This window comes from Pithys albifrons, chromosome 2 (assembly GCF_047495875.1).
Source record: "Pithys albifrons albifrons isolate INPA30051 chromosome 2, PitAlb_v1, whole genome shotgun sequence".
NCBI classification, from domain to species: domain Eukaryota; kingdom Metazoa; phylum Chordata; class Aves; order Passeriformes; family Thamnophilidae; genus Pithys; species Pithys albifrons.
This window is the reverse complement of record NC_092459.1, coordinates 109,515,210-109,537,961: the sequence shown is the minus strand read 5'-3', so window position 1 is coordinate 109,537,961 and position 22,752 is coordinate 109,515,210. Positions and strand designations below refer to the sequence as shown.

The 22,752-nt window shown below is 42.9% G+C and overlaps 1 protein-coding gene across 1 annotated transcript in view; it reads left to right on the top strand.

Annotated features, from left to right (window-relative positions):
* SPRED2 (sprouty related EVH1 domain containing 2) overlaps positions 1-22,752 on the top strand; it is a 60,141-nt gene that overhangs the window by 14,462 nt on the left and 22,927 nt on the right. The window contains exons 2-3 of the mRNA XM_071582079.1: positions 18,967-19,144; positions 20,473-20,641. Of these exons, the coding sequence (XP_071438180.1) occupies positions 18,967-19,144; positions 20,473-20,641 (347 nt within the window). The remainder of the gene's footprint in view (positions 1-18,966; positions 19,145-20,472; positions 20,642-22,752) is intronic.

The following is a 22,752-nucleotide window of genomic DNA, read 5'->3' as shown; positions in this document are numbered from 1 at the left end:
CATGATCTAATTAAAATGTAAATATGCTAACCTCTTCTGTGCTTCAGAAAGATATTTGCTTCTGTATGTGGCAACTTTGCTGTGCAGGATAGCCTTAGTTTTGTCAAGAGTGCCTTGTTGGTAGCCACAAGGCTTTTGTAGCTCCAAGGTTTGTGCAACCTATCTCTTCACATTGTGTAGCACAGAGCTTTTGGCTTGTGTTGTCCTTGGTTGTACCTCTAGTTTTGTGAACACTTTGTGGCATTTATCTCTCCTCTGTATTATGGGACATGCATATATTAGTTTGCTCTTGTCATGGAGCAGGATTGTGGCAGAGTGGATTTTCTTTTTATTTTTATTTCTTTAGCTAAGCAGTGTGCTGAATGTGTTCTTCCTTTTGGCTAAAATTAAAACTTTTCTGCACCCCACAATGCTCTCCCACTCTTGGACTTCCACTACACAAGGCATGAGACATGCAGAGCAGACCATGGGTTGGCATGAAGTTTCAATTAACTATTAAGTTTTTTTAGCCAGGGATAGGATCTAATTAAACTCGAAGAGCGTGCTTGCCCCAGGTGAATAGAAAGCCTGCCTGAACAAGCATTGTGGCAGCGAGCAAAAATTACTTCCTATCAAAGGAAAAACTTAATTTTATCCCTACAAATCTCAATGGGATGTAGCACTTTCAGCAACCCATGGATGCAGGTTATTGCATTGCCAGCTGTTAGCAGGTTGAAGTTAATAAAACCAACTATCTGGAAAGCCTGTGAGCACTGCTGAGCTCAACAGAGCCATCCTTGCCTGTTTCTTGTCAGCATTTCAGGAAAGCAAGTGAGGAGCCACATGGAGCTTGGCATGTGCTTGGCAGAGGGTCACTAAGAAGTCAAGCACTATCCAGGAGTGAAGTTTTTGAAAGAGTCTGTATCATTCCCCATATTGGCACAGCAGCTGGTCATTATAGGCATGTTGGGCATCTGGGATCCATGGCACCAGAGCCAAGCCTTCCCCTTGCTACACTGGTTGGCAGGAGAGTCCACAGTCTGTAAGTACCATGAAGATTTTTGAAGCTGCTTGACTTTTATTTCTGATGTCATTGGCATGCAAAGTACCCATGGACCTCAAACACTGGTTTATTTAATGGATAAGGCAAAAATGCCCCATGCAGCCAGGGTTGTAGAAAGCCAAGAAGCCATGAGATGTTTCAGAAGAAGAAACGTTCAATGCTTTCAGCCTCCTGTGGCTTACAACTGCCCTGGAGACTATGTTCTGTCACCAGGGCTGCCAGAGTTCTGGAGCCTGCTTTGGACAAGGCACCCAGCATTTTATTTTGCTTTTCTGTTACTTCATACTATTTTTATGTGCTTTGAAGAAAGGGACTTGAAGAGCCAGTCTATGACTTGTGAAAGTGTCTCTTGGGATTGGCTCTCACCTGATGATCTGCCTGAACAGCAGGAGACAAAGTTTGGTATTTTTGTGGAAGTACTGCACATATTTTTTGGTAGCTCATTTCTCCATCTTCGTCTAGAGTGAAGAAAAGATAAAGCCAAAATATCTGGGTGTCATTTCAAGGTTGGAATGACATTTCTGGATGACTTTTAGAAGCATGAGGAACCTTGGTGAACACTGCATACAGGTCCACCTCAAATACTTAATTAGCCAGAAAGCATAAACTTTAACAGTCGTGATAGTGATTTACTAGAAGCTGATGTTCAAGGGATCTGTTTCTGGGTTACTATTATTCTAATTTCTGTTTGTAATTGATGTGAGATGTTTAATTACCAATAGTTAACATGAAATGCTACAAGGTGGTGTAGAACGTTTGGACTCATAAAACCCTGGTACACTGGGACATATGGGAGACAAAACCAAAAGGTAGCAAAGGTAACAGCTTGTCCGTTGAATGTGCAGCAATATGACGGAATTTTAATGTAAGGAATCACATGGAGAGGGAATATGAATGGGCAAAAGGCAGGTACCCACTGTTGACCATACTGTTATAGTTCTACTTAATCCAAAGCCAGAAGACATGTGGCTCTGTATACTCTGTCTCAGATGAAAAGCAAATGCTTACTATTTGATCCAGTATATAGATACATAACATATTGGTACAAATGTTCCATGCAGTAAGCATGCAAATAGCATCTACACCTTCATTCCACTTGTGGTAGAGGTCAAATCCATGTGGAAAGCTGGGTTGATGGTATTGCACTTCCTGTTTTTTAATGTAGATCACTTCCGCCCTGATAGTTAACTAACATCCACTAACCAACATGGAAATTTAATTATATTTCCTAAACTATGAATGCCCTAGTTCAAAGGGATCACTTTTGGTGAACAAAAATAATTCAACTGTAAAGGACATATTAGGAGCATAAATATTTAAACCTTTTTTTCGAGATAAGTTAAACTTATTTTCTGCATTAATGGCTTTCTGTGCTCTGGGACTTCTGCAGACAGATGTGAGTTTTATTCTTTTAGGTTGGCACTCCATACATGTGCATAGCATTGGTTGCAGTGGGAATTATCTAAATTTCTTGCAGGCTTTTGCAAGAAAAAGGTGGAGAAGTTGCTTCAAAAAGATACTGTGTGAAGACAGACTGATGTGGTGTCCCTGTCTCCTACTGCCCCCACCTCCTTTAATAGCAGAAGACCCCTGGGCAGTGCTGTCCCTCAGCCTGACTCACTTAAGTAAGATGCCTTATGTAGAACACGACAAGACTGGCAAAATCCTTCATTTCCAACAATTATTACCTTAATATTATTACAATAAATATACCAAAATACATATCTGGAGGGAGTGCCCAGTCCTGTGGCTGTGGGGGGAAATGCAACAGCAAAAGAACTTGATTTATTGGCGTCACTTACCGAACATTGTCTACACAACAACTTGTAATGACTTCAGATGAGGTGAAAACCAAATAAAAATGTTGGTTAGGGAGGCAGCAGATCTGTAATGTACAGGATGGCCTCCCCATCTGACAGCTCTGGGGACCTGGGTGAGGAAACTCTGTGCAGCTGCTTTTGTATAGAGAATAGTGTGACCTGCAGATGGAGGCTTTTGGTGGTATCTTAAGCTTCAGAAAAACAAATATTCCCTCAAAATAACATAAAAAAATAAACTTCCACTTCTTCCTGTTTTTATAGTTCGTTATTTCCTCAGTGTCATGGTTTTGTCTCCAGAACTGTAGATTGTTAATCTTCAGAGGATCAGGATCTTCATAGAAGTATTTCCTGTACATGTTTATCTGTCTTTTTAACAAATTAGTATCTACTTGTTCTCTTCTGAATTTTCCTGCAAATAACAGAAAACACTCCCTTCAGTAATAAGACTTTTTGCTAGAAAAAATATCTTGATGAATCACTGCCAGGGGTTAAAGTACCTTTTTTGTGACTTAGTTGATGGCATCCTTTAGGACATCTGCAAGTAGCACCAAATTCCAGAGGTCACTATCTTTGTGTTGGTTTTGGCTTACCATTGTTTCAGCTAAACTTCATTTATTTGGTTGTAAGTGCATCTGGAGGTCTGCTGTCCAAGTGTTAAGCTGGCCTCCTGGAAGAGGGATGCCACTGTGTCTGGGCTTTCTTTTGAAATCACAGAATTCCACCTGATTTATTAGCAAGATTGAGTGTTGGCCATTAGTTAACAGAGAAGTGCTCATTTTCTACATCCAGCTCTTGCATTGCCTTGTTATAATGGGATAGGGACAATCTTTTCAGCCACTACATTACCAACTTTTGTTAATTCTGGCTTATCTCAGCAGTTTTAAAATACATGCATTAAATGTGTGCATGTAAATACATTCCTCCTGAAACGTGCACGCACGAGTGTGTTGGATGGAGACTGAACTCCCAAGTCCTCCATGGACTCATTACAGCCCAAGCACATCTGGAGAGGGTGAAGACGGGAGAAATGTGGTTTCTCCCCTCTCAGAATTGATGGTATGCATCATCCATGCATTTCCAAGGGAGAGCACTGCATTTGGATGAGTAACTGGCTTTCCACCTCAGCTTTCTATTTCGAATGGAGCTGTCATCATCAGACTCTGTCACTGAATCTGCTGGAGCTGGGCCTGTAGCTCAGTCCTCATTCTGGCACTGCCTCAGGTTTCCATGATGGGATTCACTGGGTTGCATTGATATCCCACAGCATCTTCACAACATCAGCCTGGTGACTCCTAGGGCTGTCCCCACAGTGAAGGGAACACTGGTTGGGCACCAGCCTCTTCATGGTGTTAACATTAATACAAAGGCATCCCTGGACAAAGGAGCAGCCTGCAGGTCCTTGCCCCACCTTGCAGATTAATATTGGGAATAGCATTTGATCAGCCTCAGACTCTTGGATGAGGGGTTTTTGGGGTTTTTTTTTCAGACATCTTGTCAACTTGTGATCTCCCATCATGGTGCAAACTGTTGAGCAATGCTTGTATTCGTCTTGCTTTTGGGCACTGCATGCATATGTCTCTCCCTTAGGAGGCCAAAAAACCATCAGTGTTTTCTCAAATATTAATTTGTAGTGCAAAACAAGGCCTTGCAGGGCAGTCTTGACACCATCACTCTTCCACTGCTTTCTTGTCTGGTAGCCAAAATATCAGGATTGAGTTGCTGAGTCTGGAGCTGCCCTCCCTTTGCATGAATGCAGCAGAGACCCAAGACGTCAAGGTCTCAAAACCAAGGCTCTTCCTTGCTATGATTTCTCCAAGATATTAGTGCACACAGTGGTAGAGGCAGGTAAATTCTAGACAAGGAAGTCAGACTTGTAACTGGATGAAACTGTCTTGAGGAAAAAGAAAATGAAGTTTGTAGATGAACCATCGAAGGCCACCTCCTGTCAATTTTGCATCCTTAATAAACAGGATTTAAAACCCTAGTTAAATCTGAGTTTAAGGGGAGGAAAAAAAAAGCCATTTTAGATTGAGATAAACACTTGTGGTTTCATTATCATTTGCTGAAAATGCGTGGAGTGGTTGTAGCAGAGCTTGAGACAGCAAAAAACCAGTGGGAAGCTGGGAAAAAAATCAGGATATATTTTCTTTCTCCCTTGTAGATACTACTGTAATAATTTATCGGAAGTGGGCAATGTATGGCATAGATGGGGCTTTGCATGAAGAGAAAAAATACTTTCCTCTCACAGATCTTCCACAAGAAGATAATGTTGCTTTCCTTCAGTATTCATTTTTTTATTTTTTTAAACAGTGATGTGGCCTGTTAAATGAATAGACTTGGGTTAGCTGTTGCTTAGCACATTTTTTGGCCTTATGGTGAGCATCGATGTTATGGTATTCCCAAAAAACCCAGAATATTTGAGATGTCAGCTCCCAGCTGATACTGAGTGCACCAAAACAAACCCCTGATGGATGCAGGATGAGAAGTTCCTTCAGTATCTTTGGTGCTGGAAGGAAATACCGTAAGAGGCTTCAATCTCCTTCAGGTGCCAGAGGACTCCAGTTGTGGCTATGCTGAACGTTTTTGGAAGGAATTGGTGTCAGAACATGAATATACAGCATGTTGAACAACTCATCCTTACCTGCCAGAATGAGAATAGGGGATGACTGACCCCAAGATGATCCCCCTGACTGTCTTCTCTGCAAGCAAAATGCCTCTTGTCAATGAGACGTTCAGCAGGCACTTTGCACCATCGTATCTTTTAACATTTCAAAGATACGCATATTAAAGCAGATCCCAGGAAATATAGGCTGTTAAATGCATGTGACACTGTTGTGACCAGGGGAGGGGACGGCTGTAGGGAGAGAGGCACAGGCACGCAATTGCCAGCATCTTGAGGAAACGCTTGTTTGTTTGTTCTTTTTTCCAAAGCCCTCCGGCTTTGCAAGGGAAGCGACGGCGGAGATGTAAACAGGAAAGCTGACTGCAGGGAGAACAAAGCAGAGGTTAGGAGATGCACACAGTGGGCCAGAGGAAACCAAAGGTATTGGTGCTGCCTCCTATAGAACTTAAATAATAAAATCAGAAAGCTAAGAAATAGAATCATGGAAGCATAGAATGGTTTGGGTTAGAAGGGAACTTAAAGCTTATCTAGTTCCAAACCCCCTCCCACGGGCAGGGATGTGTTCTACTAACCTAGGTTACTCAAAGTCCCATCCAACAACCTGACCTTGGACACTTCCAGGGATGGGGCAGCCACAGCTTCTCTGGGCAACCTGTGCCAGTGCCTCACTACCCTCTGAGTAAGAATGTTTTCTTAATATCTAAACCTGCCCTGTTTCTTCCTTAAAGCTGTTCCCCCTTGTCCTATCACTGTATAGCCTTGTAAAGATAGTTAATGCTGGATGTCCTGATCCAGAGCAGGCGTGGTAAAGCTTGCCGTGCTCCATAGAGGAGAAGCCTGCCCAGTGTTTCCATGCTCTGAAGGAGGCAGACTGTGAGCATCACTATCATAAATGAGCAATAAAATAAGTCCCACGCTACTAAAAATGAAAGTAGAACCATAAGCATTAACCATCTTCCTTTAAGTCTATAAAGTAACAGCTTGTTCCCAAGAGCACTGGAAAGAGCTGGACAAGGTACATTTTAAAGGCAAGATAATGTTTTACTGACCCTGACAGGAGAAGCAGAGTGATCCTGCAGATTTAGTCTGGTTGGCTCAAATCAGTCCGCAGCAAAACAGAGAAGAGCTGGCTGACAAGGTGCAGTCAACATCAGAGTGAGAGTATGAACTTAGAGCTGGTCAACAGGGTTTTGTGGGAGTTTTCAATGAATTTAGAAATGTAGGTGGATAAAGGTTATCGTATCATAGTGCTTGCCTCTTGGTCTGCTTTTGCAGGTGCTTCCAGCATGGAGTATTGAGTCCTGGCATGGGGGCTTTGCAAAAGAAAGCACCAGTCCTCAGAAAGCAGTAAAGATGATTTGAAATCTAGAAGGAAGAAATTAGAGAAGATAAGAAACAGATATGTGTTGTCTAGGATGGGCATAATTAGTCTGAGAATGCTTGCATGGTAAAAAAGAAAGAGAAAGCAAAGATGCAGTGGTTAACAAGATTCCCATGTAAAGTACCTCTACTTTGAGTTGAAGTGCAAATAAAGGGGAGGAGGAAGGCCTTGCTTTTTTCAGTACCCTCTTTTTTTAACCAGTTTTCTGTCAAAAAAATGAAAGTTTGCAGTGTGCCCTGTGATGATTAGGTCCATGTCACACAAGTAAAACGAAGTACAGGGTTAGATTTCCTGGGGTATATTACAGCTGTTTGTCCAGGTATCAATTAGGAGCCATGGAGGAAGGGTTTAATTAGAAGAAAAGCGCATGAGGCTCTTCCGGTGCGGAGAAGCTCCGTGCATGTCATTTGTGTAACCTCTTTTCTGGTCTTGGATGTTTATTTGGAGTCAAGTAAGACGCTCTGAGCACTTTCCTTTGATCTCTGTGCAGGAAAATTAAATCCATATGGCCTCCACCCGGAGCCTTTCTGCGTCCTGGCTGGAAATACCCATCTATGCTGGAGTCATTTTTTTGTTGTCATCCATATGTACAAAGGTCCATTCATCCATGAGAATGTCGTGGAAAATAAAGAAAACATGGTGATGATATCCAGGGAGGAGCATTTTGGTGCCCCCAGAATGTTCGGCAGCCCCGAGCACATCATACAATGTTTGAAGTCTTTTCTAAGGATCTACTTCTGTGCTCTTTTTCCTATCTTTACCATACTTCTGGCTGTTTCCTGGAATGCAACTCTTAAGCAAACTTTGCAAGCAACAAGGACAGCATGAGTGCAGTGGGTGTGTCTGAAGTGCTGGCATAAACCTACACTGACCGTGTCTGTAAAGTCTTCTGTTTGGGTTTGTTGCTTTTTGTGGGGTTTTTTTGGTTGTTATTTTGTCAGGGTTTTTAGTTAAAACAAAAATGGAGAAAGGCAGCCTTCTTTACCTCTCACAAGGCACAGTAAGCAATGTTCAGGCAATATTCTGTAGGTAATCTGGAATGCTACACCTAAGGTAGGTCACCAGGTGTTCCCAGATGATGGGGCATGACAGGTTTGTGTCACTCATACGGACCTGCGACTGCAGATACCCAGCACTGCACTGAAATTATGTGGTGAAACATCTTTGTGCCTGGTTCACAAGCTGTCAGGCTTGGTCTCATGCTCTATGTTAATGTTGTGCTGTGGAAGTTCAGCCAATTAGTGTGACTGGTATTAACAAAGTGACTGAATTTCATTTTCTTCATCACAAGTAATCCAGCAACCTCAATGAAAATGGGCTCCTCTCGCTCTGACCACAGTCTCAGCCCTTTGAACTGTGCTTGCAGCTGCTGGTAAGCAGCAAAAAGCAGATCCACCATCTTGTTGGTTCTCCAGTTGCAATGTTTGCTTTAGATTTTTAATAGCAAAACCCAGTAGCAGTGTGCACCTTACTGAGAAATGGGGAAAATGTGTGTGTTGCAACAGCCACTCACCAGTCCAAGGTAGGAATCACCGGAAAGCTTTGGAGGATATTTGTGTAGCACCAAGCTAGTAAGGATGGGTCTGCAGTCTGCTGGACAGGGCAGTATTTAAATGGAAAAGTAATAATTACTATTACAGTAATAATTAAAGGGAAAAGTGCTGCAGCATTGCCAACCCTGGAGCTGAGGTTTGTCAGCTTAGACTTAAGGTTAAAGAACATGTGCAAAGGTGAGAACCCAACCAGTGATTCAGTTGATGCTGATCCAGTGACTTGATACCTGCTTCCCTTTGGAGAAAACCCTTGGGAGCAGGGCTTGAAGGAGGCAATGAAGTGGTGGTTCTTCTTGACTGATGCAACAGTGTAGGCAGAAGGCAAAGGCTTTATTTGCATCCCTTTGGATTGAGCACTCTGTAATATGTATAACAGAGAGCTTTTCTCTGTCTTGCATTTTTGCATGCAGAGTGTTTCTCCCTACCTGCTCCTGACCCTGGGCAGACCAGCAAACAGGCAACTTTGCAGAGAATACCCAGCCCAGCCCTGTAAGCGGAGAGCTGCCCCATGGCAGCTGTGAGCCCATGTTACCTGAACAGTGTGATGGCTTTTCTGTGTAATGTGTAGCGCTGGAATCCTGTTTGTTAATGTTGCTCCTCCATAAAAACCTTCTGACAGCCCCAAGTTTCTCCATGTGCTGAGTCTTGAGTGTCTAGGAGGACCAGTGGCAGGATGGTCTGTGGAGCAGTAGGAAGGCGAGAAAACATGGAAGCTTTGGGGAGATTTAACCACTCAGGATTATTGTTTCAAAAACATGATTACAACACAGCTTATTCAAATATAGTTTTGTCCTAACACAGGGAGACTAATTTCATCTTCCATCCCTTGGGAAAAAAGCTTTAGAAATTGGACTTGCAGCAAAAAGTGCCAGGCAGCTTTTTTAAATTTTTCTGGCTGATGGTGCTTGGATGGACTTGTGTGCTGAATTCTGGTTGGAGACAGCTGAGAACAGAGCTGGTGGCTGCTCCTTTAAGGATTTGAGGGTAGAAGCAGGGCTGCTGCAGAGTTTAAAGAGAAAAGTAAGGCAGCAAATGTTACTAAACCTGAATAGGAGGATGAGATGTGGACTGGGGATGTACAGTTAAAACTTAAAAAAAAGAAACAAAAGAAAAACCAGCAAGAACAAAAAACCCACCTATTTTTAATTGCTTGCATAGCATGATACTCTGACTAAAGAGCTACCCACTGGTTGCAAATGCACTGCTATCAACACAGCACCCTTTTCCAATTAAATTAAAGACCATTTTATGTTGTATATTGAAATACAGTATAAGCAGCTGTCACTTGATACCACTATAACAAACTTAACATACTGCCTGTTGCCTTCAGCATGACTTTGGACTGAGCTTGATTGCACTGTCATGACAAAATCCAGCCAAGCTGCAAATAGGTGCCTGTGGCTACACCTGCACATGTGCTTGCTGGGTGCTGGAGAGAAGCAGTGCACAAATGGTGGTGACTTGGAATGTCATAGAATCATAAAATAGCTTGGAATTGAAGGGACCTTTAAAGGCCATGTCGTTCAGCCCCTTCAGGTGTCCTCAGCATCCTCTGTGCAGCCTGGTGTCTATGCACTGAAGCTGGGGTTGTTATGTCTGTAAAGTGGGGATGCACCCTTCAAAGGATGCTTTCACTTTCAGGTACCATTGCCTTGGTCACCATTCTCCATCTTGGGGGGGAAAAGGGATTTTTGCCCTGAGTCAGGGTTAAAACAGTTTGGATTTAAGGAAGGCAGAAGTAGCTGAGCCTGGAAACACTTAAGTTAGCTTTCTTCTCCCTTCCTGCCTAATCATCAACATAGATTAGTTCAGAAACTGGACAAGTATTTTTAGAAGCTGCTTTTAGAGCCCCAGTGTCACAATTTTTATTCTTGTCATTGGTGCCGAGGTAGCTCCTGAGCAACATTTCTGCTTTAATGAGAGGGTGTTTAGGGATGATCATATAACTTGAGGGGGGACTTACATGACACACTGGCTGAGCTGTGAGGAGTTCCAGCAGTTCAGAAAGCTTTTGAGCAGCAAGGGAGCGCTTTGAGACCAACTGTCCAAAATGAAGGTCATGTGTAGGAGGGATATTGTTGTGTTGGCACCCGAGTAGCATAGGCTGCCTGCAAAGGTGTGGTATACAAGGATCTATAGCTGATACTTAGAAATATCAACTTGCTGCAAGCTGGAAGTATTTAAAATCTCATTAAAAGCTCTGATGGAGGCTGAGTGCCTCCTCCAAGCCTGTTGAGTTGTTTGGACCCTTGGTCCCAGCGCTGTGTTAGCAGCTTTTGGGGAATAAAGTGCTGACAGGTTTACCAGAGGATATGACACCTGCTTTCAACTTTGGACCTGTTTGTAGTCCTGTGTGAGTGGGTGCCGCGCCTGCCGGGCTGGCGCAGCCTCGGGACCGCACGTTTGCCCCGTCAGCTGCTGCTCAACACCCCCGATATGACTTTATGGGGGTTGTATCATAATTATTTTATTTTTTTTCCAACCTATAACGGGGTGGGGAAGCAAGGATCTTTGGTCGATGCGTGCGCTTGTGCTCTTCGAGCCGGGAGGATATTGCGAATGAGTAATGGTCCGGCTGGGGCTGTAATGTGCAGAATACCTCTGGGATGACTCACCCGGTACAATGCAGCACATCCCTCAAGGAGACTGAATCACGCATGGGGGGAAGCCGCTTCCTCGCCCGGCAGAGGCCAGCTGGGACACTGGGACACGGGGTGGCCACTGCCACGGGAGGCTGGCGGTGGCAATGATGGTAAAACGCAGCAAAGAGGGTGTAAAATGTAGAGGAAATGGCATCCCCCAGCAGGTAAGTGTGTGCTCTGGCTGGGTATAGTTTCGAGGGTTTTTTTTCTCTTGGGTTTCTTTTTTTTTTTTCCTGCCTCCGCCTTCCCCCATCTGCCCCCACAGCCTTTCTGAATGTTGGCTAAATCAGCATATGATTTATCAGTGAATATGTAAGACAACTTCCATGACACAGGCTTTTATTTCTGGTTACATATATTTTTTTTTCCCAGAAGTAATGGTTTAGCATATATACTTATTTACTGAGAGGAAAATAGATGCTGCCTGGGCAGCTGCTTCCCTTGATGTCCCTGTCCATGGACACTTGATCAAGTGGGGGATTTAAAGGGAGGTGGAAGACAAAATTTATGTGCATGCTGGTTTTGATGTAGCTAAGAATGTCTTCTTTTTTTTTCTTTTTAGTTAATTTATCTGGCAAAAGATAAAACCCTTAAGATTTAGACCACAGTTATCCTCCTTACTCCCTCACCCCTCCTCTGATAGAGATTCAGCTGGAATTGAGTCAGAGAATTTATTTTTCTTTATATTTGCAAAATATTGTCTGCCTTTGTAGTTGTAACGTGCATGTCATGGAGGATGTTTACAGAGGGATAAATAGTTGTAGTCTCCACTGATCAAAATGGAGGAGAGTGGGGGGAAATTTGTCTTGCTTTGGGTGAGCAATTTCTGGATTTTTTTTCTTTTCTTTGTAAACTTTGAGTTTTCAGAAGTGCCTTGTGTATGTGGACACTTCATTATTTTTAATTATTTTTATGGAATACAGGTGCTGTGCTTATCAGTTTTCTTACTTTTGCTAAATTCATTAGGTAACGTAGGTTAGCAGTAACAGGGTTTATGTTCAGAAAATGTTAGACAAAAAATTAGGATAGAACTTAGTTATGTCTTTTTCTTGAGGTGTGGGGAAATCAATTCAGGATGCAGATCTTATGGATCTACCTCTTTGGCTGGCTAAACTTTTATGTGATCTTTGCTTATCTTACATGTGATATAAAACAAATACCATCTGTCATGCAACAACTTCCTTTCTCATTACAGCAAATGAGAGTACTAATTAGCTTCCTTGTAATCTGTTAATATTTTGTACTCTTGCACAAAAACCAGAGAACTTGAGTGTGCAACTCTTGCCTGTACTGGATGAGCTGCAGGACAAATTATTGAAATGTATTATGTTATTGAACTGATTTTTTTGTGTGTTTTGCTGCTCTTTATAACTTTTCAAGACATACCGCCATGTGTAGCTATAATTTATTACAAAATTGATCCATTCAAACAATTAGAAGAAAAGTCTTTTTTAACAGATTTCATTAAACGGGTTCTCGTTAAAAGTTTTCTTGTTAATGTGCGTCCCAGCGATGTCACATCTGTCTTTTAGAAAAAAAAACCTATTTCTTGGGAATTTTTGTAGCAAGATTTGCTGTGGATTTTGATAGCTCTAACACAGTTTGAACAACATGTTACATAGATGCTTCTATACAGACATAAGTCATAAATTAATCTCCTCTGATGCCATTAGACTTTCTTTTTAATTCAATGTTGTTTGCATAATAAGGTGATTGCTGTGAGAGCCCTTAAATTCTGTGGGCTTGAGCTGCATTAGTGGATCTTTCCTTGTCCATCAGCATGCTTGCAAGCCAGAATTTTTCCATAAAAAACTGCTTGCCAGTTCATTTTGAGGTTTTGCCTATGTGTATAGCACTTTGTGGGGATCACCAGGCAAGCCTGGCATGGGAGAGGATGTTATGCTGGCCAATAAAATGGATTTAGTCCATGCAGGACTATGTATGTATTTTCATATATATATATATATTAAAATGAGTTTTCATGTACTTCGTGGAAGCATCTGAAATAATTATGGGATTATGAAATCCCATTTGAGCTAGTTAGGATAGAGCTGTTTCTTGTAAACTCAATAAAATCTCCCTTAAATGTTGAGCACACGTTTTGGTGAAAGGGTTCCTTTGTTCCTCATGCCTTGGTATTTAAGGGAGCTGTGGAGGCGGGTGGCTGGGTTGTTGCAGGTGTCTTGATTTTTTTGAGCGTCCTTTTCCTTTGGAAAAAAAAAACCCAAACAAACAAAACTGCCATTAATTTTTCCTATGGAGGGTTTTTGGATGTGCTACAGTGCTTGAAGCAAACCCAAGCTTGCTGAGCACTGGCTGTGGAAGACCTTTCCCCGCTTTGGGGCTGCTCTAGACTCAACCAGCCTCTCTGGAGTGAGGAGTGTGGACACTGAACTGTCTTGTATTTACTCTGACCCTGTGGAAACTAAAATTTCTTTTTATTCTGGTGGTATTAGATTTGAAAAACAGAAAAATACAGGTTGCAAATTTGTGATATAAGAGTTGGGCTACAGATAGAGTGATTCTGTGTTCCTGGTGTGGTGCAGAGGAAAACTCTTTCATGGTTTTCTTCAGGCTCCGTTCTAAGGTTTGATCTGACCAGAGAGACACAGATGGCTTTGTTTTCTTGGTGATACTTACTGAAAAAGCTTCAAACCTGCTGGAAATCTAAATGGTATGGAAATACCAACTTTATTTTGCTGTGTGCGCTCAGCAGTTTTCTTTCCAACACATTGGTAAGTTAGGAGAAAATGCTGGTCATAATCTGCAGGTATTTCACCCTTGCTAGAAAAGTCATGAACCAAGCATCAGGTCAAGAAAGTGTGATTCCAAAAATAGCAGTTTTTCATGTCTTCCACCAAAATGTCGCTGCTTTCTGGCTGTGGGAGGGACTACAGAGAGGATGCTCACAGTATAATTTGCAGCAATCACCTGGGCAGAATGGGATGGCTTTAACTCCAGCTGCCAGAGGTGCTGGGGCAGGGTAGATACCTGACACTGTGAATACATCCATCTCAGCTAAAGACAGGTTATGCCCCAGTAATCGTAAAGTTATGTTTCTGTGGATCCAAATAGTTTGAATTGTGTTTATGAGCCCAGTTCAGCTGAATAGCTTGACCTCTGCTGCTGTTGAATTAGCAGCCTCCTGCTGTCCTTTTGGCTCTTCCCAGAAACCTGGGATCTGGGAATGTTGATGCATTTGTTAAATATTTGAGAGCAGCCTTGCAGTCTGAGACCTGAATCTCTTCTGGCCTTTTGGGCTACAGAGTTGGGAAGGAAGGAATATACCTGCATTAGCATGGATGTTTATAAGCTTGTATTTTGGTCAAGTAGCTTGGCTAGAGGAAAATACATTACTGAATTAGGGAAGTGGTTTAGATGCTAAATGTGGCTCAAAAAAGAATAGTAAATGCGGTGGGTTGGACTACTTTTATTTTTCCCCGTGGGATTTCGAGACCTCTCAGATGGTATTTGCAGTTGCTGCGTTGGAAGGAAAGTGCAAAAGAAGAGCAGCTGGTGGAAGGGAGCTGTCTACTTTGACCATCCCTTTCCAAAGACACTGGTGAAATGAAACCCCAACTACCAAGTGAATTATGTGGTGTTTAGTCCTAGATGCAGGATTGCAGCCATAAGCCCACACCGGGCATACAAGGCAGCTCAGGGCTTTGTCCTCCTTTGGTGTTGCTGGAATGGATGTGGCTTATGTTGGAGAGTGCTGGATGGTGTCAGCCCCATTTGTACCTGCTGCGGGAAAGTACTTCCATCAGCCTTAAATGTCACATGTCTTTTAGACACAGAGATGCATTGTAAGTTGAGCTATAGGTAGTAAAATCGGGTTCAGTAATGGCAAAGGTAATCATTCAGTCACTTCTTGTTTAGGAAAATTCTCACTGTCCTCCAGAATAGCAATTATACACACACACACACATACTCTTTTTAATATATTTATCTATATATTTATGCACACCCACGAGCTACAATTTTTAAAGAGTTTTCCTTCCAGTAAAAACAGAGCGTGCTTTTCAGCACTACCTTTAACTCCCCAAGTCCATTCTGGTTTGTTTTTTTCACTCAGGGTGGGGTGGGCAGACAACCTGGAGCAGCCCTGGAACATGCTGGCCAGCTGCCATGCAGCTGGGTAATCCCTTCAGATACTTTCTTCCCAGCTTTTAAGGCTATTGGAGACAAATCTGTAGGGGTAAGATAGCAAAGTATTCCATTTAAGAGCATAATTGAGAATAGTTTGCATGAAACACGTAACACGTAGGCCATAAACCCGACAATTAGAGTAGTCTTAAAAGTTTTAAGAAGCCAGTAAAACAAGGGGAACTAAGGCTACTGTGGGGTTTTCTTCAGCTGTTTCATTTTTAGCTGTTAGTATCTCATTAATTGTAACAGACCAAACATTTTCACATGCCTCGTTAACCATTTCTCCTGAAAGAGTCAAATTGCAGGTGCCCATGATAAAAATGCAGGTGTTTCACTGTGTCAATGCCAGTGGAAAGGTTTCAGCAGTGACTCGAACATGGAATTTGCAGATTGCCCCTTTCTCCTCAGGATTTTAAATGCTTAGAACCAGCCAGAGCAGTCCCGTAAAATTAAATAGCAAAGAAAATAAACAACTTTTACACTAAGGAAGCAAGGTCCTTATATGGACCTGAAATATTTGAGTACCTCCCAAGTATTTATCAACACTGGCATGAGGGAAAGAAGCATTGCCTATTCTAGGCTTGTGGATGGAAGCAGCAGGCAGGATTTAGACATAGAAGCCTGAAGGAAGCTGTGCGTAGCCTTGAAAATTCAACATGCAACTTCTGAGTCCTAATCCAGTGATTAAACCAAGATGTCAAGCCCTGAGAACCCTTAACCACCTCCTTTCCTTGTATCTTTTTTTTTCCCAAGTCCCTTGGCACAGGTTGTGCTTTGGGAAGCGTGTGCCTGTGGCTGGAGCACAGTGGGAGTGGGGATGGGGCTCTGCAGGAAGCCCAGCGTCACTGATGACTTTTGATCCTGCAGGAAAGTGTGCCAAGGGATTACGTTAACAGAGCCAGAGCTCTCTGCTTGCCCTGCCAAAGGTGAACCCTTCTGCTGGACAAGGCTCTTGTCTAATAGGGGAACAGAGGTCGACTTGCCATGGTAGGGGGATGGAAACTCGGTTTTCGGCTTGTTACATTTAAGGAGGTAGCCTTCAGGATGGGAAGAATGCAGTTTATGTGGTGTTGTCTTGGCATGTGGTGGCAGAGTTTGTAAGAGCTACAGGTCATGGTATCAGTGTGGATATGAAGATGAAAACCATGTGGCTCTGTGCCCTACCAGATCATCATGATAATGGGCAGGCATGGTAGTTGGGGCACCTACGTTTAATGTGTAAGCATCCACTAGTATTCATATGTAGCTACAAGCCTAGAGAATTCACTGAGAGATGATGGAAACACAAATAATCCCAAGGGATCACGAAGTACTGAGTAGCTGCTACTTGGTTAATTTCTGCTATAACTGGACAATTTTTGCAACAGAGTAACTGAAGACAGACATTACTTCTGGGACAGCCAGAGGCTCTGGCTGCTGCTGTAAAAGTGAATGGTAAATCCTGCAGGAAGCTATAATGCCAGTGGCAATTTTCAAGTGTGGAAGGAGAAGCAGCAGTTCGTGTGGATGACATTTGCGGAAGGATGGGAGGGAAGGTCGTATTGAGCGGCTCAGACTTCAGAAGAGAGCTAAAAATAAGTCTGGAAAGGATCCTTGGGGAACAGTAGAACGATATAGAAATGTATAGTTGGCTTTCTTTTTTTCTTCATCTGCTAATTGCTAATCCTTATAGACCATATGGGAAAGGTATAGAGAAGAAAACAAAAACTGTCTCGCATGGAAGCAGCTCAATTTTTGCACAGGAGGAAATTAGCTGAGGTATTTTGCTTAATTCTGAGTACCAGGAAGTCAAGAGATTTAAGTTGCTGTTGTAAAATCTAGAAATGGGTTTTCATTAAAAAATAAAATGTAACTGGATCTATTTATAGACACACTTGCCCTGTTTCCTGTACCAGGATGCTGCTTTAAGGACTTGAGCAAAAATATTCTTAAAAACAGTGTCTTATTTCTGTGAATGCCTTTTGTGTGTCAGCTGTGGTTCCCCATGGGCCATGTATCTGTCTGTGCTGAAAAGTTTATCAGCCAGTGCAAAGTCCTCAGAGCAACAGAGCATGAACTTTAAGCATCTTGTGCACTGCCCTCTTCGTGTAGGTGCAGTGAGAAAATTGGTGTATCCATAAAATAAAGGTGGTGAAGGGAAAATTGCAGCATGTGTTTGGCAAGATCTGTGTGGCTGCAGAAGGGATGAGCTGGTCCTAGAAGATGCTCGCTGCTTTTCTTGGTTTGTCCTCAAAGCTGCCTTCAGGTAGGATCTGTGAGGCTCCTTGCTTAAGTGTTAGATTTGGTCATGTTAGAGAAAGATAATCTTGGACTTCTAAGTATTAGCACTTGGATTACCAAAGTGTTACAAAAATAATGTCTGAAAACGAGGCTGTTCTACCTGGTGTAGGATGAAGAAAGCTACCCCTGCTTTTAAGGTTGTACAGGATCATGGTTCTGTTGTCATGATATACACAATGCTGGGAAAATACCTGGATAGAGAGCTTCTCTCAGGGAGGAATTTCTTTCCTTAAAAGATGATACCTGTTATTTTGGAAAGCTGTATTTTGGAGCCCTTTGCAAGTTGATCTTCCTCCTCCTCCTCCTCCTCCTCCTGGTGACCTCCCCTGGTGCCTTGGAGATGGACAATCCCTGGGTGATTCTTTTTGTGAGTCCTTTTTTTTGTGTTCCCAGGTTTGAGTGCCCTGCAGCACCTTTGTGGCAGCATTGCAGCCAGCAGTGCCACGGTTGTGCCTGGTTGACATCTAACCACACCGTGGTGACCTCCCCACAAGGGTGTCACAGCTGTCACTGCTGTCCTGAGCATCACTGTGTTAATGGATGCCCAGCATGTGAGGGGCTGCACTGATTCGGTGGCAGCATTGAGGACAGAAAAGCTAATTTGTGTATTTCCCAGCAGTTCTGTGCTGGGGACAACCCGTTCTGGCCTGAGGTCTCTTGCATGTTCTGTGCAAGGTCCATGGCTTTTGTTTGTGTTCCGTAGTGGCTTTTCTGTTTCTAAATTACCCTGGTGATGTCCCCAGCAGATGATGGAGCAACTGCTCTGCAGAGAGGGTGCAGCAGGAGACCTGAGGGAGCAGAGCCTCCCGCTGTGGGGGCTCTTTTGAACCCTTGTGGGGTGCACCTGGATTATCCACAAATCTGAGGTGCTTCCAGAATGGTTTTTTGTGAAGTTATGATACCCTGCCTTTCTTTGAAATGCTGGTGAAACTGTTTTAGGGACATGGTGTAGTCCTGATGACCTGAGCTGAGATGATTCCCAAGCCTGTCCCAGATGTAGAGGAATTTGAATGTCATCTTCCAAAACCCACTTCACGAATTTGATCACGGAAAACTTGAAACACTTTGTTCATGGGTTATTTGAGATCCATATGTTCTTCCAGCATTTTGGAGACTTGATGCTCCAATGCATACTCTGTGGAAGGTGGCCTTGGGGTGCTGCCTGGCTCACCCCACTCTTTTGGTCACTGTCCTCAGCTGCATGAGGGACAGAGTGTCAGGAACCACATGTTGTTTGATATATATATTGACATCTGGAAATCCAGTGGATTCATGCCTTACTGCTTGATGGGTCTCTTTCCTATGGTGGCTTGAGTGGTCCAGGCCATCCATCACAGAGCTGGATTTCCATCCTGGGCAGAAACACTCTGTTGGGGTCAGCCCAACACCATCTAAATGCCGCCCTCGAGAAAAACGCTGTGATGAGACTGTGTGATGCTCACAAAAGGTTCTGTTTTTGTTTTGTTACCATTGCAGTGACAGCTATATTGTGCGAGTCAAAGCTGTGGTTATGACCCGAGATGACTCCAGTGGGGGATGGTTGCCGCAAGAAGGAGGCGGTCTCAGTAGAGTTGGCGTCTGCAAGGTCACGTACCCGGAGGGCAATGGAAGAAGTGGATTTCTAATCCATGGTGAAAGGCAGAAAGACAAACTGGTAATAGACCCTAATTCAACTTTTGTCTGTTCTTATAATGAGAATTATCCCAAATCTATTGCTATTGTATTCTTGTGCAAGGTTTTTTTTTTTTTAAACATGAAAAACAGGCGTATGCAAATTGAACAAAACACGCCCATCCTCATGTAGAAGGGCCATCTTTTGCTGTCTAGGCTGGCATGCTGCCACCTAGAAGGAGCAGGTAAATTTTTGACATCCACGTGCAAAGATCCCCTTTGAATGAAAGAGGGCCTGTGGTGTTTTTTTTTCCTTTTTTTTCTAAGACCTAGCGGGGGTAAGTGAGAAGTGAATTGAAGTGTAAAGAACCCATGAAGCAAGTCACATTGCACTGAGCAATGCAGCGCAAGCCTTTTAAAAGGGGCATGAATTATTTATGCTGTGTGCCGTTCAAGGTTTGAACAAGCTGAGTGAGAATATGAAGACAAGTTGTCTCTTATGAATTGACACACTCAGTTTCTCCTGGTAGCTGTTTATCTAAAAAGGAGCTCTCTTCTATCCCTGCACAAATCAAATTAATAAAGCCTTTTCCTGATTTCCAGGGGCTGTTTTAGATGTTATAGTTTGTTATCTTGTTTTTATGTATTTGATTCTTCTGAAATCCACTCCTGTGAAGATCTGAGCTAGCTTAAAAATAGCACTCCCTGCACAAGCTCCAAAACTGCATTATTTGAGTCAGAAATCATCTTGCTTACAAAAAGACTGGCATTTTAAAGCTGTTGCAATTATAGTTTGTCTTTTGCAATTCTATTTTGCTGAGGATGCTTTTCTTGCCATTATTTGGGAGCCATGTTTATGGTTTTGGGGGATGGAGTAAGACATGACAAGCCATTCCTGTTCTGCCTGGGCATCACCCTTGAGCTGGGTTTTGGCACAGCAGAACTTGAGATGGGTGTCTGTCTGGGGGTGAACAATATAAAAATGGTGAGGTGAGTGTTGTAGCACCTCCAAAATCTGCTCCTGGTGGTGGATAAAATTTCTGTTGAGCAAAATTATGGAGGGAAGAAGTTCTCCCTCCACCTGATCCCCCAGTAGCTTAACCTGTGCCACACTGGGCCTGAGTCTAAAATAGGCTTCAGGGCTGTGGAATGAGCGCCTACTCAAAGCACAAGCAAAGGATGAATGTGCAGTGGTTATGAGAACAATTACAGTGTCTGGTGTTTATTAGTCATCATTTGGTAGGGAAGGATGTTCCCCTGCGCGAGGCATGACTTGGCTTGCTTTTGAGTCCGGCCTGAGACGGTGCCGGCTTGTGTCCTTGGGGTGGGAAAAGTGACTTTGCTCCTCTTTTGGGGCTCACGCCCTCCCAGGTGGTGCTGGAGTGCTTTGTGAAGAAGGACCTGGTATACACGAAGGCAAACCCCACCTTCCACCACTGGAAAGTTGACAACAGAAAGTTTGGGCTCACTTTTCAAAGCCCTGCCGACGCTCGAGCCTTTGACAGAGGAGTGAGGAAAGCCATCGAGGACCTCATTGAAGGTAGCGTGGAGGTGGACACTTCCAGCCTTGGAAGAGTGGGGAAGGGGTTTGAGTCAGGGAGCTGGGAAAAGGGATGGGTTTAAAATCAGTTCTTGGGCTTGGATGTTTCTTGTGCACATGTCCAAGTGTAGCTGGGCACTTAATCTGCACTGAGCAAGCCCCAGCTTTTACGAACTGAGTTTTCTCATCCCTTAAGATGTTTCAGTCTGAGTATTTTTCAGTCCAATCTTCTCCCCCTTATTTATCCTCAATTTTGTTACTATTGCTTTCTTTGATAGACTTGGGTTCCACACTAGTGATGGCAACTCAAACAGCACAGTCACTTCTTTATATGCAGTCAAATTTCGTCTTACTGGGTCTTCGTTAAATCATAGGATTAATTCCTGCCTGGAGTTGAATAAAACTTCGGGGGGTTTTTTTGGTTTTATTTTGCAGTAATTATTTTTGTCTGCATCCTCTTAGTTGAATGGTAGTTCTTGAAGACTTTGTTGTGTTTTGGGGTGTTGTTTTTTTAATTCTGTAAAAAATGCATTTGAATTGTCATTGCTTTGAAGTTGTCATAATTTTTTCTTTTTCCCATTTCATTGCAATCAGGCAATCATAATACAGCTATAATTCAGTTGTACTTTATTTTAATGAAATTTGGTTCTTCACGGGGGGTTTTTTTCTTCTTTTTTTTTTTTTTAACCGTGCCGCTATATGTAGGGACTTTGTGAGCCAAAGCCTTCTGCCTTCTCAGCCAGTGTGACTGGGATATTTTTATGTACAGATGGTATCATTTTTTGAGGATACCAGCTCAAATATATGTCCAGATGTGTATTATTTTTAAGGACACCAACTCCATAAGACAGCTTAATGTTCGGATGCCCTGTCCTTGCTTTAACATGGGAATGGCAGATACTGTGAGACGATTAATCCCCCAGGGCTCCCTGCTGGTAAATACCTCACAGCTAAGAGGAAGGATGCTCTGAAATAGTTACTCATTTGCTTTTTTCTGTGCCATCAACGTGAAGAAGTTGCAGCTAGACTTTCTGCTTTCTTCTAATTCTAAAACTGAAGCATTTTGAGTCATAGAAGTAATGTTTTATATAAGTGGCATGGGACTATGCAAAGTTTCAAGCTGATGATAACTCAGCTGTATTGAGTAGTATTTTGGAATTGCTGATACTTGGCCACTCCTATTTTGCTCTTTTTGATCCATTTTACAATGGAGGTATTTAAAATCAAGTTCTGATACATCTCAGATACTTCAAAATCAGCAAATCTATATTTATCCCATTAACAGTGCAGGCTGATCCTCATGAATGTGTTCCTCCTTAACTTCCAAATAAGGCTTTCTGAATGAAAAACAATAACTGGCTCATGCACACACAGCATCGGGCAGCAGATTTCATTTGTCATTCATTTTTTGTTCACATACTTGATCAAATTTAGCAGGTACTATTAAGGACAGCTGACTGTGCATTCAGAACTTCATGAAATCACTGGTTTGTTGTTAATTTTTAACCTCTGGTTCATTCCTCATAGCATCAGAAGTTTGGTGCACAAGTACAGGAATCCTGTGCAGCTCCATAGAGTGTTGGGGGTTTTTAATTTTAAAGCTAATGTAGCAAATGGCACAAATGTTTCCACATTACTCAGTGTTTTAAGTGGGCTTTCACACTTAGCTCTGTACGTCTTCATGGTGATGCAACTGAGAGCAACCAAGTCTGGTGCTGATAGCATTATATAAAGCACGTTATTTTAACAAATTTCCAGAATGAAGGCGGTACAAACCGTTCAACTATTTTGGTTAGAGATGTGATGTGGCTGTAATTCAGTCTAACAGTGGGCTTACATTGGAAAAATAGACCTTGGACTTGGAGTTTCTCCCCCAAGAGCATCTTGCTGCACCCGCCTTCCTTGGCGGCCTCATGGATGGTGAAGCCCCCAGGAAGGGGCTCTGGGATCCTTGGTCTGGTATAGGGAGTGGGGTCACCCCCTTTTAGCTACAGCATAAATTACGTGTTAAGTCCAGCAATGGTGTGTGCCTCCTTCTGCAATGCCCTCCTATGATGTGGGTGCTGACTGGGCTCTTGAGCAGCTCTGGAGGGGAATACCCAGGGGGTGAG